Raw genomic sequence first — 18,922 nt, 5'->3', positions numbered from 1 at the left:
GATATGACACCAAGTATGATTGATTTGTGCTTGCAAAATACCAGGAAATAAGGGAACATTCTTATGCATAATTTGAGATGACGCGTTTTAACAGAGTGTATTTATGCAGACGTAAATAAAATCATCAAGCCCCAAGATACGTATGCGTAACACATGAAAAATCAGTTCTTACTTTAAAATGTATATCTCAGAAATAACTTAAAAAAAAAGAAAAAAGAAAAAAAAAATCAGTTCTCTCTGCCTCCCTCCTCCCTCGCCTTAATTCCCTCTGTCTTAACTACCGTTCGTCACGATGCCTGTTCTATAAGATGTGACACCACCTCCTGCAAGGCGACTCACTCCCCTTGCGGGGATTTCGGCGCAGAGACGACACCCCACCCCCTCCCCGAAGGCACGGATTACGCGGGAGGCCCGCGGGGCCGCGCCTTCCTTCCGGACCGGGAACTACACGTGCGTCGGGGAATTTCCCTGGTCCTGGGCTGCCGGCTGCTGTCCGATCGGGATAAAAGGGCTTCGCCCGGCTCGGGGAGCCACAGAACCCGCTCCGCCAGCCCTCCAGCCCGCCTTCCCATCGCAGGCAGAGACCCTCCGAGCTGAACCCCATGGCCCGCGCCGCGACCCCCGCCGCCGCCCGGCTCCTCCGCGCCGCGCTGCTGTTCCTGCTCCTGGTGGCCGCCGGCCGGCGCGCAGCAGGTGCGACCCGGCGCCCGGCATCCCCAGGGCGGGACGGGGGCGGGTGGGTGCCCATCCCGGGACAGCCCCCTAACCGAGTCTCTCCTCCCCGCAGGGGCGCCTGTGGTCACCGAACTGCGCTGCCGGTGCCTGCAAACCTTGCAGGGGATTCACTTCAAGAACATCCAGAGCGTGGAGGTGACGCCCCCGGGACCCCACTGCGGCCAAACGGAAGTCGTGTAAGTGCCGCCGCTGTTGCTGTCACCCCCGCCGTCCCAACGCTCCCACCCCGACCCCCCGTCCGACCTCACGTGGATTCTCCCTTCTCTCTGCAGAGCCACTCTCAAGACTGGTCAGGAAGTTTGTCTCAACCCTGAAGCTCCCATGGTTAAAAAAATCATCAATAAGATGCTAAACAAGTGAGTTACGGTTTTTATTCACACGTGTTACTAGACTCAGGCATCTGCCTCCTTTTTTTTTTTTTTTTATCAGAGAAACCCACGGTTTAGCTGCAGGACTGAAAGTCATTATAATTTCACCATTAAATTTGCTGTTAAGGTCATTAATCTGCTCTGGTGTCAGAAGGATATTTCTAGTGCCTTCCATCCTCATCCGCCTCTCATGAGTGTGGGTAAATGTATGTTCCTAAAAGATGAAGTAGATTTAGCCAACGATGCGAAAAAGCTTCCTACCCATTAAGGAACAGGTATTGTTTACCTCAGTCTCATGGGCTTCAGCCCTGAGAATAGAACCCTTGGTTTTGGACAGTATGGGCCTCTGAGGCTTAGTGGTGAAGAGCAGGGAATTTGCAGTGAGACCAACCCCTTCCACCCCAATGCAAGTCTAGATTCCACCCTTTATATTCCTATAACCCCAGGGAAAGTACTTAATCTCTTTAAGTCTCAATAACATGGGGAAAATAATAATAGCTACTTCATGGAGTTTGCTGTGAGGCTTAAGTGATGTCATGCATGTACTTTTTTCAGCCCAATGTGGCATTATGTTGTGGCTTTTTGAAGATAATAATAAGACTGTGACCACAGACTCCTTATTTCTAATTAAACAGCATCTAAGAGCCTGGCATTTTCTGCCACACAGGGCAGCAGTGGTTTAGGTAGCAACCACTTGGTGCAGGGCTGTGAGGTCAACATTTTGGGTCCTACTAACTACCCATTTTCTCATCACAGGGACAGTGCCAACTGATACAGAGAGCTGGAGAGAGCTTACTGGCTACTACTGCAGCCTTAGTGGAATCAAAGTGAAAGAAGAAAAACAAATGGCTCCTGGGGCCACCTGGACTGTGTCTAATGTTTTTGCCTGTTTCTTATGAGAGCTCTTCTATTTACTTACATATGTATTTATTTATTTATTTATTTTTCAAAGCCTGTATATTACTATTCTATCTAATATTTAAAGGTATGAATGTGTTTGGCAATTCTCTGTACTGTTATTTTAAAAGGTCATTTTTACATTAAATCAAAGTTAGTTCAGTGCTGACTATTATTTATTTGAAGGTGATGTGTTTTAAATGTTTTTCATTCATAAAACTATTGTGGTTTATTTTTGGCCGGATACCACACTGTACCATCCACCGTGAAAAACCTGGAGACAATAGTGGGGGATCCAAACAAATAGATCACTGTTAAGGTAGGGGAAAGTATGTGTACATTTACATTGTGTACTGATGAGAAGATCGTCAGTTGCTGACAATCTATTTATGGAAATAGTTTCACCACCTGTGGTCAACATTTCTGATGCTGAAACTTTAAAAATGACAATGTTCTAAATATCCCTTGGACATTTTATGTCTTCCTTGTTAGGCATAATGCCTTGTTTCATGTTAATTATGCAGTATTTTTCTCTGTCTTGGAATAGAGAAGTTTAAATATTTATTGACGTATTTTTATAAATAACATGAAAATAAAGCCCTTTACAAAAATTTCTTGCTTAGGTTTCTTTTGTACTTTTTGACCTTTTTTTTCCCCTCCTGCGTACCCAGCACTTGGATTTTCTATTGCTGCTGTAACAAATGATTACAAATTCAGTCATTTAAAAGCATACGAACTTATTCTCTCACAGTTCTGGAAGTCAGAAGACCAAAATTAGTTCCACTGGACTAAGGTCAAGGTGTCCGCAGGGCTGTCTCCTTCTGGACGCCCTAGGAGGTCCTTCTGGAGGCAATGGAGAAGCCATTGCCTTTATCCTTTTAGCTTCTGGAGGGCATCTGTATATCATAGCTCATGGCCATCTTCCTGTGTCTTCAAAGCCATCAACATAGCAAAGCCATCAACCTAACCTCTTCAGATCTCTTTCTAGGGCAGCAAATTTTGTTCCTACCCCAACAAATGTGTCTCTTTGTTGATTATTTTTAATAAACAGAAGATTCAAAAAGTTTTTCTTGTAACCTCCCTCTTAACTGCCTAAAAGAATTTTGATAAAGGACCTGCTCCTAGAATAGAGGTATCACCAGAGATATCTATAAACAATGTGAGCCAGGGGTGGTGAGGGAAACTCTTTAAGCAGGGCCTAAAAATCAGAGTCTACTTTGTGCCCCATTGTCTCTGCCTGGCCCAGCAAATATTGTTTACCAAACATTTGCTTTTCCATCTCCAGGTAAATTGCTTTCCTCCCCTTTGAAGTCCCATTACCATTACCCCCAACATCCTCTCTTGTCTTTAGCTGAAGGTGGTATTTAAGGTGAGGGCTTTGGCTATTTTGGTGAAGTATTCAGTTTTCCTGGGTCTCTCCCATGTAGACATGCTATTAAACTTTTGTTTGACTTTCTCCTGTTAATCTATCTCACGTCAATTTAATTATTAGACCAGCCAGAAGAATTTAGAAGGGCAGAGGAAAATTTCTTCCTCCCTGACATTTTCTTTCTGTCCGTCTGCTCTGTCACATTATCTTCTGTCTGATTCTGACTCTTCCTACATCCTTTTTATAAGCATCTTTGTGATTATATCAGGCCACCCAGGATAATACAAGATCATCTTTCCATTGCAAGATCCTTAATTTAATCCCATCTGCAAAGTTGCTTTAACAATGTAAGGTAACATATTCACAGGTTCTGCGGATTAGGACAAGGATATCTTTGGGGAGTTATTATTCAGCCTTCTGAATTCAGGGTGCTTGAATTTCAGTGTTAAAAGTATTTTTGATTTGTTTAGTAAAATATATTGATACATATTATAGGAGGGGTGTTGGAGATTGTGGGAGAAACTAGAATGGTATCAGCACTGGCTAATGTTCAATAAATGCAACTACTGTTAATGTCTATAAGTTAAGGAGAAGCAGATGTAGGTATTTTCTCCAGGCTGCTACTGGAAAGCTTCAGAGTGAACCAAAATATATTTATCATATATCTGGAGAGAAGATGTGAATAACTGGAGGAGCAGGAGGAAATTCTGGGTCTACATGTATCATTGGTCTTCTGGCTTGCTCTCACAGATATCAACACATATCCTAGAGCAAGCAGACATGGCAAGAGTGGGAATCCCATTAAATTGTCTGGGAGAGTTTGGAATACAGGGCAGCCCTCCACTGGGAACATCAAGGTAGGAAGTGGAGGACAGGGGTATTTGAGAGGATGGTCAAAGATTGATGAGCTCAGGAAAGAAATGTTCGCTGCATGAGCGTATCAGTCTTAGAACAGTATGACACGGTAGGACCATATAACCTTGAGAAGCCACCAGGAAACAGTAATGGCAGCACTGCCTGAGGTTTCCTGGGCAAAGAAGCCAGAGCAGAAGAAGAGGAATGATGGGTGATCCCACTCACTGATTATGACTACTTATTTGAGAGTTCTCTTGAGATATCCTCAGGAGACTTTCAAAAATTGACAGGATGTGAGAGACAGGAGAGAAACAGCTTTTGTAATAGCAAGATGGGACAATGTTTTCTATGCTGCAACAGGAAAATTAGAAGGTAAGGGTCTTGTTTTATTCTAGGTTTCCCATAAAGCAGTCGGAGGTAAAGGCCCTTGTGCTAGTGCCTTGTTAAGTCCACCAGCTCACATTTGGGACTAATCTTCACCTATGTGTGTGGGACCCCGTGGAAACATTTTATCTTCTGCTTTCAGAGTGATAGCAGCAGGGGACTTGAATTGTGCCTTTTATTTTTAGCAGTCCCGTGAAAAGAAAATGAGATGGTCTGGGCAATTGTGAACAGATGAAGTGGGCCTGCACCCGTAGCAGTGGGTTAGAGCTCAGAGAAATCTGCTCAATGGGCCACAAAACCTGCAAGGAGTGTATAGAACCACCCAGCCAGTGCCCTCATAGAGCTGCCTAAACACAGAACAAGAGAGAGAACCAAGGCTTTTGAACGTTAGCCCAGTTCACACACCTTCAAAGGCCTGTGGTTTGACCTCTGACCCTAGCATTGTCTGGAACCAGTTGTGGGACCACCTTTTCCCTCTGCTTCTCAAGCTTCTTCTCAGACCCTCACTATGAGCCACCGCAGGGTGGACCAAAAGAAAGTTATGGGCATTGTGGCCAAACACACTTGAAAGAAAAAAAATTATCTTCCTCTTTTTGTGACCTTGCCAAATTACTTACCTTCTCTGAGTTTCAATTTCCTCATCCATAAAATAAGAACAAGCCTTGTAACATCGTTGTAAGGTTTTAAGAATATACACCAAAAACATGTAGGGTAGTACTGGCATAAAGCAATACTCAACTAATGGTTGTTATTTTTAGTACAGTATATGGTATCTGTGTCAGGATAAACAATTATTTTTGAGGAGAGAAATACAGGACACAGTTCAAGTTGGAGTATTTAATGTGACTTACAAATTTATACATACAGCCCTCAGAGCAGTTGGAAGATCATGGTATTATAACAGATTATCTTAGAAACCTGAGAATTTGATCATCTTAGAATATTAAGAATTTAGAAATTACTACAAATTAAATATGCTATCAATCTGGCAGTGAGTCAAAGCTCTCAAATTACAGACCCATATTTGAAAGTGAAGCTCCCTGAAGACCTAAACACAATTGCTTTGACAAATTCCATGATAACTAATTTAAATTCCATTAAATCCTAAACTGTAATTCCAAGTTAGAAGCTGCTCCTTTATTTTGATTCTTCAAACATTTTAATCTTATGTTTGTATACGTATTTCTTTATTATCATCGTTGGCTACAAACACTGATAATACATAGTTAGATCACCTCCACTTGGAACATAGAGAATTGAGACTCAAGAAATTTAAGATTGTGTCTGAATAGGGTTTCTGATTCATTGTGGAAGCTTTTTGCCTGGCATGAAGGCCAAGAACCCATCAATCAGTTGAATGTTACAAAGTCATTCAGTATTCTTGCATGTGGAACTTAATTCCTAATACGCCATTCCCTGTCACAAGGCTGTGCCTCTTGGAGCATGAGTCTGTCTACAATGTTTATCAGTGCTTTCTCTGTATGCTGAGCTTTTATTCATCTTTATAGACACAATTCAACGATTTCTCCCCTGGTGAAGGCAAATGAGATATTCTATTGAGGTCATGTGTCAAGTGGCAGTGTATCAATAATTATATTAATTATTCATAGTTAAATGGTTTGATTTATTGATGCAGAAAAAATGTGTTAAATATGATATAACCAAGGCCATTTAATAGAACAGTTAACAGAACTTGAGCTCATAATTCACTGTTAGTAATTCAGTTTTTGGAGCTTTGAACCTTAGCATACTCTTGACAGCACAACAATTATTAATTTATCAATAGATGACAGATTTAATTAAGACTTTAAATATGATCATGCACACAGACATAAAAGGCAAAGACACATTAAAACATTTTAATTTTACGCTTTGTACAAAAATGGTTTTTAAAAAGATGCACAGATTTTCTCATGACAATATTCTTTAAATCATCATTAAACAAAAACGGCATTGGATCCTTCAAAGTAGCATAGTTCCACCTCCAGGAAATAACAAGGCAAAAAGTTCATATCTTTTTTAACAAATCTACTATATTCTGAACTCCCCATCCCTCCCAAATAAAATAAACTGGAAAAATAAATTTCACTTCCTTATTGGCTTGTAACTGACAAATACCCCTTTGATAAGCTTCTCCTTTCATTCTTCAACAAGGAGAGAGAAAGCAACAAAACTTAATCTCAAGACTGTGGTGCATAAAGAACACTATAATGTTAAGTCCACCAAGGTCTGAAATCAGAGGTGTCTACCGTGATCTCATAAACATTTTTATCTTTTCCTTTTATCCATTGGAAAGTTTCGCAAAAGAGAAACTAGATCTAAAGAGATTTTTCTTTTGGCTTTCAGCAAAACAAAAACTGTGACATATCTAAAATTAAACCAGACGTACATGCAGGTTGTCATGTCAAAGAAATCCATGTAGAGGCAGACAAAATCTGTTAATTACCTCGACATACTGACTACAATGGTCTGTACTTCTCTTATAAGGGGTGATAGTAGTAATATTACTGCAAATCAATCTAGGATGTTTCTTTTAATGTTGGTTAGCAAATGGAGTTACTACATTCAACTATCTCACATCTAATTATCACATTAATAAATTTTCATTGAGTGAAAATATTTTCTGCTTATATTGGTTATCGTGATGACAATAAAGGCCTAAGGAATGGATTTTTGATCTATTCTGCCTAACACAGTTCCACAGTAGCTGCTCAATAATGCAATGTTTATTATGATATCGGCAAATGATTGGTTTTTTTTATTTCTCCTTAATTATTTCTATCAATGTTGAATTGTTAATCCAATATTGTGTCCTGCTACATTGATTTAAAATATTAAACCAAGAGTTAGGAAGCATGACTGCCTTTATCTTCACTCAGAGTTTTGCTATACTTACCTCACATAGCTAATGCCTATGAAAGCCAAGTTGCAATGTTATATATTGACATTCAGGAATTTCTCCTGAAGTTGTTGAACATGTCCAGTTAATACCTGAAGCTTCTTGCTGTAGCTGAAAAGAAATCATGTAAGGAGGAATCATGAGGGGGAAAATAAGAACCTCTGAGAGTGGGATTTTCAGAGCTGAAATGCTTACAAAATGAGCTAGACTGAGAATATAGGCGATCAAAGCTTTGGGCATTATCCATATAAGGTGCAGGAAGAAACTGCTCAGTCTTTAAGGTCCCATTCTAGAAATTGCCATGTACCTTCTCCAAAAAACCCCAAATATCTAACATGGGAACATGAGTAAGTTATGAACTGGGGTGTGTAGATTTAATTTTGAAAGGGAAGAATATCCTCATTAAGCAAAGATACATGGTTAGTAGTAAGGATACATGGATAATTCTAGATAATTTGGAAGTGCCTTACATACTTGGACATTCAAAAGATGCAGTATGACTTAACAGGTTTTAAAAGTTTTTTTAAATTGTACAATATATTGTAGATATAAAAGATTGTATAAAAACATTTTATAAAGCATATGTATACATTTTTATATATACAGTATAAAAGATTATATAAAATAATATATATGTATGCATGTGTATAAGTGTGTGTGTGTATACATACATACATGTACAGGTTTAGGAAGAGTAACGAAATGAACAACTGTGCTCATTTCCAAGTCCAAGACATGAAACATTACCAGGATACTGGAAGCCCTCTGTATACCCATCTCAAATCTCATCCCTCTCCCTCTGTGTTTGCTCTGCGCCTCACACACACCGTAACCCTCATCTTGAACTCAGCGTCAATAATTCGTCACTTATTTTTATAAGTTTACCACCTATGAGTGAAATCCTAAACAATTCTTTAGATTTGTTGGTTTTTGAACTTTGAATAAATGAGATAATGTGTAAATATGACTTAATTCTCTCACTCGGCAATATGTTTGTGAGTTTAATCCAGGCTAATTTATTTTTACAGATGACTGCTGTTGCATTTCATGACAATACCAAATTTGGATTGCTTACAGTTTTGCTATTATGAACAATGCAGCTCTCAACATTTTTGTGCTGGTCTCTAGCTACACATGTGTAAGAGATACTCTAGGATATATATGTAGGAGGGGGATTACTGGCCCAGAAAGTATACACATCTTCAGCTTCACCAAATAATACTATTGGGTTGGCCAAAAAGTTCGTTCGGGGTTTTCCGTAGGATGTTACAGAAAAACCCAAACGGACTTTTTGGCCAACCCCAAAACCGTTTTTCCTAATGGTTGTACTGATTTATTCCACCCACAAGCAATTCATGAAAGTTCCTCTTCCTCCACCTACTGGCCAGCGCTTGGAATTGTCAGACTTCTTAAACTATTGACAATCAAATTATTATATAATGGTATCTTATTGTGGTTTTAATTTTCATTTCTCTTATTACAAATGAAATTGAATATCTTTTCTCATGTTTACAAGCTATTTGCATTTGATCCTCTGTGAAATTTTATTTCTTTTGCCCATTTTTTCTGTTATTCCCTTTGCCATTTCATACAACATTTTGAAAAAACATACATTTTGTATACTAACCATTTGTCCGTCATGTGTGGCAAAAAGGTGTATCTGTGTGTTTTTTTTTTTTTTTCAGAATCAGTTGTCAATTTTACCATTTTCTTTTCTTTTTTTTTTTAGTTTTATTTATTTATTTAATTTATTTATTCATGGCTGTTTTTTGGGGTCTTCGTTTCTGTGTGAGGGCTTTCTCTAGTTGCGGCAAGTAGGGCCACTCTTCATCGCGGTGCGCGGGCCTCTCACTATCGCGGCCTCTCTTGTTGCGGAGCACAGGCTCCGGACACGCAGGCTCAATAGTTGTGGCTCACGGGCCCAGTCGCTCCACGGCATGTGGGATCTTCCCAGACCAGGGCTCGAACCCGTGTCCCCTGCATTGGCAGGCAGACTCTCAACCACTGCACCACCAGGGAAGCCCTATCTGTGTTTTTTTTAAATAATTTTTTTATAATGTAACTTTTTTCTTATGGCTAGTCTCTTCTTAAAATCATAAAAATATTCTTTTGTGTTACCTTCTAAAAATTGGGTAGTTTTGTCTTTTACATTTAGAACTCAGAATTGATTATCCTCTACAATGTGAAGTAGAAATTCAATTTTATTTTTCACATATAGATAACCAATTGTCCCAGCATCATTTATAGAAAAGTCCACCATTTTCCAGTCTCTGTCATAAATCAAGATAAGTACATGTAAGGGTTTGTTTCTAGACCCTGTTGTTTTCCTCATAGGTCAATATGTTTATATGTACACCAGTGCCATACCATTTTAATGACTATAGCATTATAAAAATTCTTGATAAGTGGAAAGGCAAGCCCCCAACATTATTGTTCTTCTTTAGGAATGTCTTAGCTTCTCTTAGTTCTTTCATATACATCTTAGAGTCAGGTTGTCAATATGGGAATTTTGAATAAAAGTGCGTTGAATTAATAGATCAGTTTGGATAGTGGTAATTGATGCATATTTAAAACAGTAACTCTTACGTTTTATGACCTTAATATGGTCCATAAAATAAGGTTTTTAAATAACATTTAAATTTTTTTCTTCTTGCACATTATTTGTTAAACTTCTTTCTAGAGACTTTTTTTTATCTAGGTGCTATTGTAAATGGTGTCTTTAAAACTGCATTTGCTGATGTTTGTTTATTATTTTTGTATCCATCAGCCTTCTACTTACATATCTGTAAATTATTTTGCATTTTCTACATAGACAATTATGTCATCTGCTACTAATGGCAGTTTTGTCTTTTTCTAGCCTTCCTGCACAGGTTAAAATTTTCCACACAAGGTTGAATGTAAGTGATTATAGCAGGTTCTCATGTTTTGTTCTCAGTAAACCTCTTATATCACTAAGTATAATATTTATTATAGATGTTTTATAGCTTTATGAGGTTAAGGAAGTAACCTGCTATTAGTGATTTCTTAAGAGTTTATTTTTAAATCACAAGTTAATATTGAATTATATTATTTTTAAATCCTGGAATTTCCACTCTGAGTTGAGACTATGGTGACATGGTCACATCTGAACCTAATGAACTCTGAGGACACCTAGAGATGCAGGTAGAGACCTGTGGTCTATGAACAGCAGTTGACAACTTCAGAATTAATTTAATGGGAACTTAAATAGGACACAGAATACTTTCTTGTGATTTGGGCAACGTATACTCTCTCTTCCCAATAATAAGCGAGATCTTAGATTTTAAAAGCAGAACAAACAAACAAACAAAAATAGACCAGAGAGGCTGCCAGAAATACAATGCTAAATTATATATGGTAAATATTCTATGGTGGCAGCTTGGAAGATACATGTGTAGATTACCAAACCTAACACAGAACCTTGTACATAGAATTACTTGTATTATGTACATATTACCTACATAATAATAAATGCTTTCTGACTTGCTTATTGTTGAAAAAGTCTACATTACATTTTGACTGACATTATTTCTAGTCAGTGGTAGAAAACTGTGGTAGTACATACAGAACACTGTATCCTAAATATGTGGTTAGTGTGATATCTGAGACAAATTTGTTTTGAAATACATGTATTTTGTAGTTGTTCTTGAAAGCTCAATGAATAACATTAATATACCTTAGAATTTTAAACAAACCTTTTTTAAAAAAAATTTATTTATTTATTTATTTATTTTTGGCTGTGTTGGGTCTTCGTTTCTGTGCGAGGGCTTTCTCTAGTTGCGGCAAGCGGGAGCCACTCTTCATCGCGGTGCGCGGGCTTCTCATTGCGGTGGCTTCTCTTGTTGCGGAGCACGGGCTCCAGACGCGCAGGCTCAGTAGCTGTGGCTCACGGGCGCAGCTGCTCCACGGCATGTGGGATCTTCCCGGACCAGGGCTCGAACCTGTGTCCCCTGCATTGAGAGGCGGATTCTCAACCACCGCACCACCAGGGAAGCCCTAAATAAACCATTTTTTAAAGGCCGTGCTCCCAAGTTTAGTAATCCAAATAGTCTCCTTTTAGAGTCACAGTGAAAGATAGAAAATTTGCTTGGCTCCTGAGGGTGTATGGGTGATGATCATTAGCAAAAAGAGAAAGACAGGTACAGTACATGCCAAGATGTCTTGAGGCAAAATTTTTTCTTCTTAAATAGATTGATATTTAAACAAAAGTTCTGCTATAGATTTGAATTACAACTCTACCTTTTATGGAGTGTGGGACCTGTTATCCCTGCTAAGTGATTACAATGGCTATAAGTTGTCTTATGCAGATCAAAACATAGGTATATTGACTAGGAAGAATTTTGAGCAAAACTTCCTCCCTTCTCTTCTCCCTTTGGAGGAAATCCTTGAACTCCAACACAGTGTTGCTAAAGGTTCAACTGCCAGCACATTTGACAAATCACTGGGTAGAAATGGAATAATGAGAACAAAGTTTGAGACAAGGATTGAAGAGCAAGTATGCATTGGGGAGGTGCAGCGAAGGCCAGCAGAGAAGTGTACAGAAACAATATCCAAATGGGAGCAACACCAGTAAAGGGGGCAGTGTTAAGCCAGCTGTCACACCGGGACATCAGCTGAGCTCCTGCAGCAGGTTCTATTGGAGGAGGATCCGAGTGACGTACCTCCATGGCCATCAGAGACAACAAGCCTCAGATTCAGGAACCCAACAAACTACATGCAGGATGAACAGAAATAATTCCACACCTTGTCACCTCACAGTAAAACAAAAGAACACAGAGGACAAAAAGAAGATTTTATAATAAATCAGTGTAATCTTCCATGGGTCAGTGCTCCAGGGAAGAGGCATAGACAGACCAGGTTATCCAGTTTCTGGGTAGTATATAACACAGTTCACCCTGCTGCTAAGTCCATATGAAACTGAATTGATCTGGATCTGGGTTTTGTTTTGTTTGTAAAATAAATGCAATTACCATGGACTTTCAGAGTTTAGTGAATCTTTAGTGAGTGGTAAGCAAGTTTACAATAGAAAACTAATTATGAAAATTTTTTGTGGGGGAGGGATGGATTGGGAGTTTGGGCTTAGCAGATGCAAACCATTATATATAGCATGGATAAACAACAAGGTTGTACTGTATAGCACAGGGAACTATATTCAATATCCTATGATTAACCATAATACAAAAGAATTTTTAAAAGAATGCATATGTATATAACTGAATCACTTTGCTGTACAGCAGAAATTAACACAACATTGTAAATCAAAAATTAAAAATAAATAAAATAAAATAAAATAAAATAAAAATAAAATTTCATTTTTTGTTAGTCACAAAATTCGGTTTGATATGGTTTCTCTATTTCCAGAGGACTAGAGTGGAAACAAAGATTAGTAGGTTTATCTGTTGAATTATTTGACTAAGTTTTACTTCCTTACTTTTGTGACCTAAATTCTATATACTTAGTGACTCTCATTCTAACATTCTCACCTTTATTTTTCTATTTAATCTCATGTGACTATTCACTCTATAATCTCTTAGACACACTGGGAAATATTAAGCCTGTATTACCCTCAGTCGCGGTCTTCTCCTGTTTGTATGGTGCTGTAGGGAGGTTGTACACGATTCATAGTTTAAATGCAAGTCCTGGTGCAGACATGCTCAATTCAGAGATCAGACTCTTAACTAGCTATGTGACCTTGAGCAAATTATTAACTGCTTACAGTTTAGGCTTTCTCACTTCATCCCTTTGAAACTCTATGCTCTAGTGTGTCAGATCACTTCTTGGTTCTCTGAAAACACCATTTCTGTTTGCCCTCAGGGTCTTACAAATGCTGTTCTCTCTAACTGAAACATCTTTCATCTCCTCCCCACCTCCTAGCTCGTTCATCTGGTTAATTTTTACTTATTTTTCAGCTCTTAGTTTATAAATCACCTTCTGGAGGAGGCTCTTCCTGAGCCCTTCAAGTGTTAATTAGCTAGTGAAGTTGCCAATCATTTTATTTTCACCCTGATTTGCTAGTGAAAGGAAGTGAGGCAAAGGGAAGTCAACTGACTTGCTCAAGGTTATCAAACCTGTTAAGGGCAGAGCCAAAACATGATGCCAGGATCATTATCTCCCTTTACTTTCATTACTTCTGCCTTAGGGAGGCCAGCTTCACCATGGTTGCACCCAGATTCTATGGAATGCTGAGAAAAAACTTCCAGAAAGAGACCCTCTGTGTATTTCTGGGTGAGGCACATTTCTTTCCCATGAGATGGTAATTCATCAGACCATCTAAGACATCCTGACTGCTACTCCTTGCCAGCTCTACCAGCCTCCCTTCACTGGATCATCGGGTGCTATGATCTTAATCTGGACTGAGGCCTATCTCCTGCATTTTCTCCTTGCTGTCAGTGTTAACACGTAACCACGGCAATTTACTTAGCTCTTCTGAGATTTTACATGGGGAACCCGCTGCTCCTCTGTTTGTCCATTTTGCTTTATAAACAATTCACTCAGTTGTCGAAACCAGGGGCCCTGGTTTCATCACAGACTGACTCTCTGCTTTTGCTTTGCATCTGACTGGGATTTAGGTCCTGCCATTTCCATCCCCTTAACAACTCTTATATGAAACTCCTCCTCTCCCTTCCTTGTGAAATTGCCTTAATTATGCCTTTCATCCGCTTTCACTGGACCATTGACGTAACTTCCTAACTGGTCTCCCAGGCTGGCCTGTCCAGTCAGTCTTATTGACTGCAAAGTGATTGTTCAAAAGAGCAGGTCTCTTCTGGTCATTCTTTTATCTGAAATTCTTCAGTGGCTGTCTATCACCTGCAGCCAATATCACTGGGCTTAGCTGTGTATTAATTTCCTCAGGCTGCCATAACAAAGTACCATACCATAGACTGAGTGGCTTAAACAACAGAAATGTATTTTCTCATAGTTCTGGAGGCTAGAAGTCCAAGATCAAAGTGTCATTAGGATTGGTTTCCTCTAAAGCCTTTCTCCTTGGCTTGCAGACTCTCATCCTCTCCTTGTATGTTCACATGGTCTTCTCTCTGTATTCATCTGTGTCCTAATCTCCTTTTCTTATAAGAACACCAGTCACAGTGGATCAAGGCCCACCCTAACGACCTCATTTTTTCTTAATTACCTTTTAAAATAGACTATCTTCAAATAAGGTCACATTCTGAGGTAATGAGGATTAGGATTTCAACATCTGAATTTTAGGGGGAACAACTTCAGTATATAAATAAGTGGCTTACTCATCTTATTCTTTATAAAAATTCTTATTATTTGTCCACATGATAAGCCTCAAAACATACAAAACTCTATTAGTTGGCCCAAGAACTGACTCAGTCTTCTTTGAGCCTTTCAAAATTTAATATCCCTCTAACAGAAAGAGATCCAAATTCCTAACTATCTTTATGATCATTCCATAACACTTTACTCAACATGCTGTTGATCATTCAGAATCTAAAACTTGTACCATTGACTAGGTAAACTGGTTATATTTATTTATTGAAGAAAAAAATATGTGTACTTCATAAAAATTCAAATGGTAAAAAAGGTTATACAGTAAAAAAACAACAACAACAAAACACCCAAATCTGTCCCTCTCATTCAAGATCTTTGTTTCTCTTTCCCAGAAAATGTTAGGATTATTAATTTTCTGTGTGTAGGTATCTTGGAAAAAATATTCTATACATAAATTAGCACATGTGTTTATGCACTGTGTCTGTTCATGTTTCTTTTTACGGTACACATGGGGAGATACCATGCATGCTGTTCTGTACCTTGCTTGCTTTGTGTAAAAATATGTTTTGGTGACTGTTCAATTTCAGAAAGTATTTTCAAATGTTTTCTTAGAGGTAGAGAGATGTGAGGCATAGTATTTTATTGTTGGAATGTATCATTATTTAGTTAAGAAATTCTATATAGATATAGCTAAGTTTCCTCTAGTCTTTTGCATCTTTTGCTCTAATTACAGTATGTAATTTCTTTCCCTTGTCTAATTGCATTGTCTACTTCCCAAACTCTGTTATATAATAATGGTGGTTCCAGACATCCTTGTCTCAAGTTCAGCCTTTCAAGCTATTCCTTCTATTTTTCCACCATTAGACTAGATGCTGATTTTGACTCCTGTTATACATATAGGTTTTTACTATTGTTATTTTTAATATTTTAGAAATATCTGTTGGAACACTTTTCCACCCTTCATGTTACTTTTTAAATTGAAGTAGTTCAATTTGCATAACATTCTTATTCTCTACTCATTCCTTTTGATTCTGTTCAGTGGAGAAATAACTTGCCTTATTTGGAAAGAATGAATTGGTAATACTCAGTTCCGTACTTCCCATTTTACTCTTGGAAGCAGACCCTCCATGTGGATGAGCTCCCTCTTGTTCAGCATTTGCAACGACTTGATGGCTGTCTCCTTATTTGTAGTATTCAGTTGGCAGCCTATTTGACACATACTAAGCTGTCTTCCAATGTTTGACACATACTAAGCTGTCTTCCAATGTTTTTTAATCAATATTAAATACTGATTTTATTCCATTTGTCTTTCATTTGACTTTTTTTTGCATATTTTTAGTGCTGAGATGGTTTCTTGAGCTCTTTAGACACGCCAAAAATATGATTGTAAATGTGCAATCGTATTTTTTTAAGAGCTTTAAAAATCTAGAATGGGTGTTTAATCCATCTTTAGCAATAACTACAGATAATTTAATCTATTGTCAGTTTATTAATATAGGCACATAGTATGTGCTGAATAGTTATTAAATAAAAATTTTAAATCACTGTATTTGTATATTCATAAATAAATACAACACAGCCTTCACAGTTTTGTGCTTTAAGGTATGATTCCTAAATTTACTCCTTTTCACACCATATCAGTTAAAAACCATCAATAAAGAACACCATGGGGATGTGTTTTATTCTCTTCTAATTTTAGAGGCTAAGAAAGAGTTTCATTTCCACTCAGATATGGTACCAGAAAGGTGTCTTATAGAACAAATTAATATACTACAATTATCTGTACCTATAAATAATGTTATAGCTACCAAATATAATAGCCTCTGGACAATGGAGACAATAACAATCATAATTACAAGAGTAAATCATTCCCTATATTGATATTTGATAAAGTAGTAGATTTAAACCAAGACCCTCATCTTTCTTTTGTGTTAGGAAAGAAATTGTACTTTGGGTTTGTTTTCAGGGACTGAAGTAAATATCAATTATTTTAAATTATTTCTTTAGATTTCATTGAATGCAACATGTTGATGGTGATACACATTAAAGTGGCAAAAAGTTCTGTTTTGAAAGGGTTTTATGTGTAAAGTTCCTGGAAATAGGAATGTGTAGGTTAAAGGTATTTCTGTTATAGCTAGACCTGACTTATGTATGAACCCCAACTTTAGCACATGTCTTCCTTGGTGAAATGTCTATTTAGGTTTTCTGCCCATTTTTTAACTGGATTGTTTGTTTTTATGATATGAGCTCCATGAGCTGTTTGTATATTTTGGAGATTGATCCTTTGTCTGTTGTTTTGTTGGTAAATATTTTCTCCCATTCTGAGGGTTGTCTTTTTGTCTTGTTTATGGTTTCCTTTGCTGTGAAAAAGCTTTTAAGTCCCATTTGTTTATTTTTGTTTTTATTTCTGTTACTCTAGGAGGTGGGTCAAAAAAGATCTTGCTGTGGTTTATGTCAAAGAGTGTTTTTCCTATATTTTCCTCTAAAAGTTTTATAGAGTCTGGTCTTACATTTAAGTCTATAATCCATTTGGAGTTTATTTCTGTGTATGGTGTTAGGGAGTGTTCTGATTTCATTCTTTTACATGTAGCTGTCCAGTTTTCCCAGTACCACTTGTTGAAGGGGCTGTCTTTTCTCCATTGTATGTTCTTGTTCTTGCCTCCTTTGTCATAAAGTAGGTGCCCATATGCGTGTGGGTCTTACCCTGGACATTTTATCCTGTACCATTGATCTATATTTCTGTTTTTGTGTCAGTACCATACTGTCTTGATTACTGTAGCTTTGTGGTATAGTTTGAAGTCAGGGAGCCTGTCCCTCCAACTCCATTTTTCTTTCTCAAGATTGCTTTGGCTATTCGGGGTCTTTTGTGTTTCCATACAAATTGTAGGATTTTTTGTTCTAATTCTGTGAAGAATGCCATTGGTAATTTGAAAGGGATTGCACTGAATCTGTAGATTGCTTTGGGTAGTATAGTCATTTTCACAATATTGATTATTCCAATCCAAGAACTTAGTATATTTCTCCATCTGTTTATGTCGTCTTTGATTTCATTCATCAGTGTTTTATAGTTTTCTGAGTACAAGTCTTTTGCCTCCTTAGGCAGGTTGATTTCTAGGTATTTTATTCTTTTTGTTGCAGTGGTAAATGGGAGTGTTTCCTTAATTTCTTTCTGATTTTTTGTTGTCGGTGTCTAGGAATGCCAGAGATTTCTATGCATTAATTTTGTATCCTGCAACCTTACCAAATTCATTGATTAGTTCTAGTAGTTTTCTGGTGGCATCTTTAGGGTTTTCTATGTATAATATCATGTCATCAGCAAATAGTGACAGTTTTACTTCTTCTTTTCCAATTTGTATTCCTTTTATTTCTTTTTCTTCTCCTATTGCTGTGGCTAGGACTTCCAAAACTCTGTTGAGTAAGAGTGGTGAGAGTGGACATATTTGTCTTGTTCCTGACCCTGGTAGAAATGCTTTCAGTTTTTCACCAGTGAGTATGATGCTTGCTGTGGGTTTGTCATATATGACCTTTATCTATGTTGAGGAAGGTTCCCTCTATGCCTATTTTCTGGAGAGTTTTTATCATAAAATTGGTGTTGAATTTTGTTGAAAGCTTTTTCTGCATCTATTGAGATGATCATATGGTTTTTACTCCTTAATTTGTTAATGTGGTGTATCACACTGATTGATTTGCATATATTGAAGAATCCTTGCATCCCTGGGATAAATCCCACTTGATCATGGTGTATGATCCTTTTAACGTGCTGTTGGATTCTGTTTGTTAGTATTTTGTTCAGGATTTTTGCATCTATGTTGATCAGTGATATTGGTCTATAATATTCTTTTTTTGTGATATCTTTTTCTGGTTTTGGTATCAGGGTGATGGTGGCTTCATAGAATGAATTTGGGAGTGTTTCTCCCTCGCAACTTTTTGGAAGAGTTTGAGAAGGATCAGTGTTAGCTCTTCTCTAAATGTTTGATAGAATTCGCCTGTGAAGCCATCTGGTCCTGGACTTTTGTTTGTTGGAAGATTTTAAATTATGGTTTCAACTTCATTACTTGTGATAGGTCTATTTATATTTTCTAATTCTTCCTGGTCAATCTTGGAAAATTGTACCTTTCCAAAAATTTGTCCATTTCTTCATGGTTGTCCATTTTATTGGTATAT

At 37.8% G+C, this 18,922-nt stretch overlaps 1 protein-coding gene and 1 long non-coding RNA gene across 2 annotated transcripts; one reads left to right on the top strand and one right to left on the bottom strand.

Moving 5' to 3' along the window:
* Positions 1 to 464: 464 nt before the first annotated feature.
* LOC309627942 (growth-regulated protein homolog alpha-like) lies at positions 465 to 9,183 on the top strand. Its single transcript, XM_082390349.1, has 4 exons — positions 465 to 693; positions 788 to 911; positions 1,008 to 1,091; positions 1,860 to 9,183. Exons 1-4 carry the CDS (start codon positions 603 to 605, stop codon positions 1,873 to 1,875), a joined length of 315 nt encoding a protein of 104 aa, XP_082246475.1. The 5' UTR covers positions 465 to 602; the 3' UTR covers positions 1,876 to 9,183.
* A 1,385-nt stretch (positions 9,184 to 10,568) lies between these two features.
* LOC309627980 lies at positions 10,569 to 15,993 on the bottom strand. Its single transcript, XR_014244083.1, has 2 exons — positions 11,532 to 15,993; positions 10,569 to 11,220 (listed from the first exon to the last, which is right to left on the bottom strand). It is a non-coding gene; the product is annotated as an uncharacterized lncRNA (long non-coding RNA).
* Positions 15,994 to 18,922: the final 2,929 nt, after the last annotated feature.

This window comes from Balaenoptera borealis (assembly GCF_965194805.1).
Source record: "Balaenoptera borealis genome assembly, chromosome: 4".
NCBI classification, from domain to species: Eukaryota; Metazoa; Chordata; class Mammalia; order Artiodactyla; family Balaenopteridae; genus Balaenoptera; species Balaenoptera borealis.
This window is presented reverse-complemented; position numbering and strand designations above follow the sequence as displayed.